The 9352-nt window shown below is 39.8% G+C and overlaps 1 protein-coding gene across 1 annotated transcript; it reads left to right on the top strand.

The window, feature by feature from the left end:
* The first annotated feature begins 232 nt into the window (after positions 1–232).
* LOC133999095 (NACHT, LRR and PYD domains-containing protein 3-like) lies at positions 233–9086 on the top strand. The gene is made up of 9 exons (XM_062438245.1): positions 233–312; positions 1388–1672; positions 2647–4516; positions 4717–4890; positions 4998–5171; positions 5854–6027; positions 6279–6452; positions 6580–6626; positions 7523–9086. Exons 2-9 carry the CDS (start codon positions 1396–1398, stop codon positions 8089–8091), a joined length of 3459 nt encoding a protein of 1152 aa, XP_062294229.1. The 5' UTR covers positions 233–312; positions 1388–1395; the 3' UTR covers positions 8092–9086.
* The last annotated feature ends 266 nt before the right edge of the window (positions 9087–9352 follow it).

Genomic DNA, 9352 nt, shown 5'->3' with positions numbered 1-9352 from the left:
TATATCATCAGTCAATGCGTAGCAAATAGTAAATGGATTAGGGTTTAAATAATGTTGGTGTTAGGATGCCTGGCTGCCAATCAGAGGGAATGGAGCAAGACGTGTACACACTGTGTGAGGAAACAATGACTGGGACTACTCACAATATTTCTCGGCCCTGGACGTACATATGACGTACACTGCCACTGCAAGAGTGAAGGTTTGAGGATGTGACAGCCACAATACACACAGACACAGAAGACTGAGGAACAATCAGCAGCATCTGTCAGCTTTTCCTGTATGGATGAAGAATGAAAATCACTTCATTTGGATGTGAGTTCTTGCCTCATATTCTATAATTGTATATAAGACTGACTTAAAAGTGCAGTTGTACATTTGAATATTCATTAGAGTTATATGTGATTTGTGACTTTTGGGGACAAGCGAACCTTCTTTGAGAACATATAGTCTATTGTTAGTGTTGCTAGAATGTGGTCCACAGGTTGCAACATGTTATGGTATTATTATGATGTGAAAAATGTGTGTATGCCGTGCAGAATACTATTGCTGCACCAAACTTCTACATTGCAACATTCAAGCTTCCTTGATTACAAAAACCTTATAAAACAGCAAAGAAAACCAAAGAAAAAAAGTCAGTAGAAGACAGCCAGGAGAGTAAACTTTCTATAATACAATATGGTGATAAATAAAAGTGGAAAAATAAGACATTCTTTTAAGTTGAAATTTGCTTAACAGGTATTACACAATGTGAAATTAGACCTCAGTTCCTGTTTTTTTATTTATTTTTTTACTTCCCTATATTCAACTTCAACACCAACCAAGTAATGACATTTTTAAGGAACATACCCGTTTTATTAGTACTCCTTTATGACAAATCAAGTCTTTATGACAAATCAAGTTCCCAGGAATCTGCTTTTTGCTACTCCCTCAGTTAGGAGATTGGTGTTTGACTTGTGTTGAGTTTAGTCAGAAATGGCTATTCCAGCTTACTAGCCAAGCTTCTTCTGAACAAAAAAGTATGTCATGTATCTATGTTCTTGAGTGTTTAAATGCCCTGTGGTGTGTTTATTTATGGAGAGATTGTCTTGGTGATGAACAGGTTAAATGACTAGACACCAATGGCAAGGAGGAAGTGTAATATTCTAGTAAGGCACTACTCATATTGGCTTCCTACAATGATGATACCCATTATGAGATGCAGAATCATCCAATTCCTAGAGATGGTTGGCTCATCATAACACATACATCCTTAATGTTTAGCAATAAAAGTTATTCATTCCATGTGTTAAGGATTCATTGTTAGAACAATGTTGTGAAGTGAGGTGATATTAGATTCCCTTTTGATCATCTTGCTATTGGAGGTAAAAACGATGTCTGAAATTGCCAGGACTGATAATGACGGCAGTTACGGAGGTACTCTTGGAAACACTGGATGATCTGGGCGATGAGGAGCTTAAGATCTTTAAGTGGTTCCTGCAGCAAGCTGAAATCCTGGAAGACTTCCCAGCCATCCCAAAGAGTCGTCTGGAAAAGGCTGACAGACTGGACACACTGGACCTGATTGTGCAGACCTACAGTGAACAGTCGGTGGAGGTGATCAAGAAAGTGTTGAAGAAGATCAACAGGAATGATCTGGTGCAGAGTTTGTCCAGCATCAGCTCAGAGTCTCCATGTAAGTTATTAAATGTGAGACATGTAATAAAAAAAAACCCTCTGGATTGTATAAAAAGTATGGACGTTGACTTTCTTTCTCTCTCAGTGAATGTTCGTGGTGTTGCAGAAACCTCAGACAGCAGGAAAGCATCTTATGTTCAACCACAGGCTGCTTCTCTTCTTCACGCACTCACCAGCAATCAGACTGAAGGTAAATCTCCATTGGGAAGTTAATCAGTAATTTTCTCTTCCTCTCATGTATAGGACTTAAGTTACTGAGGAACTAACCATGAACAAAGCATTAACACACATTTGTAAATGATTAATACTATGTTAACACGTCACAGATATGTTGTAAGTCATCTGCAAATGGTCAATTATGAAATATTCATAAACAAATATGAACATTAGTAGATGATATCGTCATAATCTTTTTTTGGAATTTTGTGAATCACTTGTGAGCCATTCAAAGCAATTATAAGAAAGTAAGTCAAATAATTCATAAATTAGTTTTCCTATGGATAAACATTGACAAATTATTTACAGGCAGGGCAAATACAGACATACCACCTCAGAGATGTTCAATCCCTACCCCGCCAACTGCTTTGTAGAACACAAATGGCAGATTTTGTACATATTAGCAAACTTTATCTAACAATAAGACTATAAGTAAATATGTCATCATTACTGGGACCCTGAGCCGGTCTGTCAGGTAGAGCCGATCTGGTATCTAAAGCAGCAGTTGTTGAAAACATGAACAAAAAACATAAGTATCCTCTGAAAAGCCTTAAATTCTCTTGAATTGAATGTTCAACACAGTATATAATCCTCTGGTCCTTTTTGTCTTACATTATGTAAATTGAATGTTGTCGCCAACAAGAAGCAATTATGTCAAGTTAGTAGGCTTCAGCCTGGGTACATTTTACACAATATTTTTTATGGATACCCAGCTTTGATATGTAATCTTTTTCCACGTTCATTTGTTCTACGTAGATTTGCTGGAGCTACAACCTGACCCTCCAGAACTCATTGCATCATACCACTGCATGCTCCAATCACACCTCCAGAATAGGTTTATGTGTGCACAAGAAGGGTGGACAGAAAGGGTGGATAAAAAACACCTGGATGACGTCTACATACCACTTTACGTCACATATGGGAGTGTTGTAAACATCACCAGGCAGCATGAGGTCAGCTACATTGAGATGGCATTAAGAGAACCAGAGGTAACAGAGAAACCAGTCCAACCCAACGATATCTTCAAACATCCTTCTGGAAAAAACACACCAGTAAGAACAGTCCTGACCAGTGGGATTGCAGGAATCGGCAAAACATTCCTTGTACACAAGTTCATCCTGGACTGGGCAGAAGGAAGAGCCAATCAACATGTGCATCTTACATTCCCCCTGACCTTCCGACAGCTGAATTTACTGAAGGGTAGGAGGTTTCGTTTTGCAGAGCTCATTCACAAATGTATCAGGGAAACGAGAGACATCAAAGAGGAGGATCTTAATTACATTTTCAAAGAAATACAGGCTTCAGGAAACACCAACTATGATAAAAGTAAATTCAAACTTCTGTTCGTGCTAGATGGGCTGGATGAAAGTCGCCTTCAGCTCAACTTCACCAGTAACCAAACTCCCATTACTGATGTGACACAGTCAATTAGAGTAGAAGTCCTGTTGACAAACCTCATCAAGGGGGAACTGCTTCCCTCTGCTCGCCTTTGGATAACCACTCGACCAGCGGCGGCCAGTCAGATCCCTCTTGACTTGGTTGACATCATGACAGAGGTCAGAGGGTTCACTGACCTACAGAAGGAGGAGTACTTCAGGAAGAGATTCAGAGATGAGCAGATGGTCGACAGAATCATCTCCCACACCAAGACGTCACAAAGCCTCCACATCATGTGCCACATCCCGGTCTTCTGCTGGATCACTGCTACAGTTTTTGAGGACGTTTTGAAAACCAGTGAGAGAGGAGAGCTACCCAAAACTCTGACTGAATTGTACACAGAATTCTTGGCGTTTCAGATCAGACAGACAAAAGAGAAGTATGGCAAAGAGAAGAGCATCCGGTACATTCAGTCACTTGCAAAACTGGCTTTTCACCAGCTGGAGAAGGGGAACTTGATCTTCTATGAAAAAGATCTCAAAGAATGTGGTATTGATTTAAATGAAGCCTCGGTGTGCTCAGGAGTGTTCACACAGATCTTTAAAAAGGAGCACAGGTGGAAGAAGGTCAAGGATGAGGATAGGATGTTCAGCTTTGTCCATCTGAGCATTCAGGAGTTTTTGGCTGCTGTTTACGTGGTGCAGTCACTTGTAAACAGGAACAAAAATGTGATGGAGCAACAACAACTCAAATTCCAAAGTGTGCAGATGCTTTTCAGCAAACCATCTGTAGCAGAGATCCACAGAACGGCTATTGACAAAGCCCTACAGAGTCCAGATGGACACCTGGATTTGTTCCTCCGATTCCTTCTGGGTCTCTCCCTGGAGACCAACCAGAAAGTCCTACAGGGCCTGCTGAAACAGATGATAAGTACTACAGAGGCCAATCAGGAAACCGTGCAGTATATCAAGGAAAAGATCCATGAGAATCCTTCTCCAGAAAGATGCATCAACCTCTTTCACTGTCTGAATGAGCTGAATGATCATTCTCTTGTGGAGGAGATCCAGCAGTACCTGAGTTCAGAAAGTCTCTGTATACGCAAAATGTCTCCTGCTCAGTGGTCGGCTCTGGCCTTCATCTTACTGTCATCAGAAAAAAACCTGGGTGTGTTTGACATGAGGAAGTACGCTGCTTCAGAGGAGGGTCTCCTGAGGCTACTGCCAGTGGTCAAGGCCTCTACTGTATTCTTGTAGGTCTATAAGTAATATTATATACTTTATATATGTTATATATAAGTTTATGTGAAGATTTTTTAACAGAAGAGAGTCCAAATTATTTGATCACTTTTTTAGCTTATAAAAAATAGCACATCACACAGTGCCATTTGTCCAGCTTATAGTATAGTATAGTTTGTGGCTGATGTTATATTTGTCATAAACTCTTCCTCAGCTTGAGTGGCTGTAACCTGTCAGAGAGAAGCTGTGAAACTCTGGCCTCAGTTCTCAGATCGCAGTCCTCCAGTCTGAGAGAGCTGGACCTGAGTAACAACAACCTGGAGGATTCAGGAGTTAATCTGCTCCGTCCTGGACTTGAGAGTCCACACTGTAAACTGGAATCTCTCAGGTCAGTTCACTTCAATTTTAAAACAATTTGTCATTTGTAATTGATCGTAACATGTTTTATGTTGGCACCCTGCACCTATTTATTTGGTTGTAATATACTATCCTCAGCTTGAGTGGCTGTAACCTGTCAGAGAGAAGTTGTGAAGCTCTGGCCTCGGTCCTCAGCTCGCAGTCCTCCAGTCTGAAGCAGCTGGACCTGAGTAACAACAACCTGGAGGATTCAGGCGTGAAGATGCTCTGTGCTGGATTGGAGAATCCACACAGTATACTGAAAACTCTCAGGTCAACATTCATGAAATTTCAATTTAGCTCTCTTTTAAATCATTTTTGGATTCTTAAAATATATTATGGGGTGTTGGTAGAGGTAGAGGTATGAGAGAACTAGTTAAAGGGGTACTGCACAAGTAACAAAACTTGCATCAGACAGGTAAAAAAAAGAGTGCTCATAATCAAAACAGCAGAGGCTGATATACCCCAACTTTTAATTCTGTGTATGATGTTGTTTCTTAATTTTCTTAAATGCAGCTCAATAGGCTCTTTTGCTTTACCCTCCCTGTCTGGGCCCATGTCTTTAAAATTCCCAGTTTGTAGCTGAGGCCTTTAATATGAATATGAATATTTAATATGAGGCACAAGTGATGATTGAAGGTTAAATGTATATGAATGTGAACTGATAAATATGCTCTTAGATTTACACTTCTTTTGATAATGACATGCAATCATTCAGGTATCTATTTCACTAAAATAACATGCATTGTAAGAAAACTACAACTAATGCAGACATGCACTAATAACCATATAATAAATCAGACAGGAAAAAATACTTGGAAAAGGTCTTTTTCAAACATGGAAGCAGTTACAGTATGAGTGAAACTGAATTTTATGTTTATATCACTCTTCTCCGATCTGTATTTAGTCTGACTTTTTTATTGTCATATTTGCTTTTTTCATTCAAATTCCTCAGGTTGAATTTGTGTAACCTGTCAGAGAGAAGCTGTGAAGCCCTGACCTCAGTTCTCAGCTTGCAGTCCTCCAGCCTGAGAGAGCTGGACCTGAGTAACAACAACCTGCAGCATTCAGGAGTGAAGCTGCTCTCCCCTGGATTGTCAAGTCCACACTGTAGACTGGGAACTCTCAGGTCAGGAAAGATCATTTTGATTATCAGCTGACTGTTTAAATTGGTCTTACTGTCTCCAGTGTTGAAATGACTAAAAGATAATTTTGAAGATTGTGATGCAAGTTTTAAAAATTCAATGTGACCACAGGAAGACGATCGTGAATGCAACAGCTGCAATTAGTTTTTCTAAAACATCCCCAGGTCACTCTCTCTCTCTCTCTCTCTCTCTCTCTCTCTCTCTCTCTCTCTCTCTCTCTCTCTCGTGTGTTTAGGTTATCAGGCTGCCTGGTCACAGAGGAAGGCTGTGCTTCTCTGGCCTCAGCTCTAAGCTCCAACCCTTCCCACCTGAGAGAACTGGACCTGAGCTACAATCATCCAGGAGACTCTGGGGTGATGATGCTCTCTGCAGGACTGGAGGATCCACAGTGGAGACTGGACACTCTCTGGTATGTAGAGCGGAATGGCTGATAAAAGGCTGTAATCTCATGCTGTTTCATATTTAAAACAGTGGGTTATGAGTGATATTGATTGTAAAAAGAAAATATAATAGTCTGATTTTGTGTATTTCACCAGTGTGGACCATGCCGGAATGCGCTGGTTGAAATCTGGACTGAGGAAGTGTAAGTTTGTATTCAGCTTGATGCATGAATGTAGAAAAAACAATCATAACAAAGACTTTGTATGTATTTGGCCCTTGTATGATACCTTTGAGAAGCAGGACTTAGTTCTCTTAGTCACTTTATCTTGGAAGATTGAACGTGAGGAAAACTGAAATATTTAATCTGTAATGATCAATTTGAATTTAAAGTAGAACAGGCTCTGTCCTCTACTCCAGCAGTTAAGTTGCAAAAACAAAGTGCCCATGTGCAATTTGTGCTAAAATTTTAATTTGATTTCTTAAATAGCTTTTTAGAAGCCAGGTTTATTTTCTTGATAAAATGTCACTTATTTAAAAAAATGTGTTTAGTTCACTTCAATTTTTTTTATTTGTCTCGCATATATATCTCTATGTATGTGAATGCGTGTATAAGCATTGGAGTATACATCTTATTTTATATTTATTACCTTATTGCTTGTAATATAATTAAAACTGCCATTAGTTGTATTGTTTTTTAAAGACTTTCAGGTGAGGGAGGGGAGATAAGATGAACACAGGAGGGCTTTGAGGTAGAGACACATAAAGTATTATACATACTGTGCTATGATATTGTCAAGTATCCATGTCATACTCTCAGTCAAGCTTTTATAAAATAAAAAGTCACTTTCTTTGACAAACTGGAATAAACTGTACAACAGCATAGGTTCACCTGGCCTTGATTGTCTGATATCTGCAGTCAGATGATTTCCACTTTGTCTAAATGACATCTGTATCCACGGTACACTTTGTACACTTTTGCCACTAATATTATTTGAAAATAATCCAAATTCAGGAAAGTTTCAAAATCAGAGGTCTGAACACTTGACAAAAAAGTACATCAGTATCAGCATTTGAATAGTTTCTTGTTCTCCCCATCAGATGCTTGTGAACTCACCCTGGACCCAAACACAGCACACCGTTATCTCTCTCTGTCTGAGGACAAGACAACAGTGACTCTGGTGAGAGAGGAGCAGTCTAACCCTCATCACCCAGAGAAATTCCTCCACTGGAAGCAAGTGCTGTGTACAGATGGTCTGACTGGCCGCTGTTACTGGGAGGTGGAGAGGAAGGGGTGGGTGTCTGTGGGAGTGACTTACAGGGGAATCAGAAGGAGAGAGGAAACTGCTGACTGCTGCCTCGGGCTCAGTGACGGGTCTTGGAGTTTGTGCTGCTCTCGTGACCGTTACTCTGCCTTTCATAATGATAGGCGAATAACAGTCACACACGCTCCCATCGTACGTGTTCCTGAAAGACTGGCAGTGTATCTGGACTGGCCTGCTGGCGTCTTGTCCTTCTACAGGGTCTCCTTTGACACACTGATGCACCTCCACACCTTCCAATCCACATTCACTGAACCCCTCTATCCTGCATTTGGGTTTGAGTATCTGAATAGATCGGACTCCTCTGTGTCTCTGTGTCAGATGGAAGAGGGAGAGTCATCTGCATAGACTCACACTTCTGCTAAAACAAGACAGTACAAGATCACACACTTAAGAAATGTGCATCCTGACTTTTTGATATTACCCCTTGGATTATGCTGTAACGGAACAATCAGTGTCAATTGATCCACATGCAAGAGCATTTTTGTCTTCTCTAGGGCTGTTTTCATTGCAGGAACTTCGGGGTAATTTTACGGGGACATGACCGTTGGCGCATGTCTCCATAGCAGGAAGGTCACAGTCAAAACTGTTGCACAACGATTACGCAACGATGGAAACTGTTGCAGAATGATTACGTCATCTCCAGAGTCCGGTGGGCCCTATCAAGGTCCTACTCTGCAATGGAGACACAACAGCTGAGAGGACCAAGTGAGAGGACGTTCCTGTAAAGTTCCCAACTCCTAAATGTTACCTGGAACTTCCTTAATGGAAATGGGACTTCTGACTTTTTTTGAGTAAGGTATTCCAAGTAGGATTCAATGACTCTTAACTGCACAAACTTGCTGTAAATCTCTCGTTTCAGCCTGATGTATGTCACCAGGTCATGAGGAGGTGCAAGTTCATGAGACTTCATCTTTAGCATCATCGGTGCAGCTCTGTCTGTGGGTTTCATTTAGAAAAAATGGTGAAGTAAAGTTTTTGCCCTGTGAACAGAGAGAATCTCTGTATAAATTGAATGATAGGTCTGCATCACATGTAAATATTGTTCATACTTTAGAAAATTCTAAATACCACAGGTTCTCTTAAATCACTTTTACATTGTGCAAAAAATAGTTTCATATGAGTGTTTCTTGCATGAGGCCTAATGTCTACAAGCACTCAGAGTGAGGGTTGTAACATACTGTAGCTTCTTACGTAACTTGTATGTACGATTTCAAAATGACAGTTGTGTGTTTTTATATGACTGATAGATTAAAATGGTTAATTCAGCAACAAAAATGTACTCATGTCTAGTTTTTAATGTATATTTTATATTACCATGTACCATGTTTGACTTCTTTTGTATTCTGTGCTATACTGGATTTATTATGATGTACTTGGTTTACTTCCTATTTTACTTTTTAATCTCTATTTTATTTTTAAAAACATTTTTCTCTTACTTTCACAACAGCCCTCCAAGGGACAGGTGTTGCAAATTATCATTAGCTATGATACTGCATCATTTGTTCTAGCCTGCCTATGTATATTGTATCTTCCCCTTATTAAATAAACCAATAAATGTAAATCTTTCTTATGAACCATTTTATTTTGTCTTCTTTAAAACAAAACA

Source organism: Scomber scombrus, chromosome 18 (assembly GCF_963691925.1).
Source record: "Scomber scombrus chromosome 18, fScoSco1.1, whole genome shotgun sequence".
In the NCBI taxonomy this organism is placed as follows: Eukaryota; Metazoa; Chordata; class Actinopteri; order Scombriformes; family Scombridae; genus Scomber; species Scomber scombrus.
The sequence above is the reverse complement of the archived record's forward strand: the minus strand, read 5'-3'. Positions and strand labels throughout refer to the sequence as shown.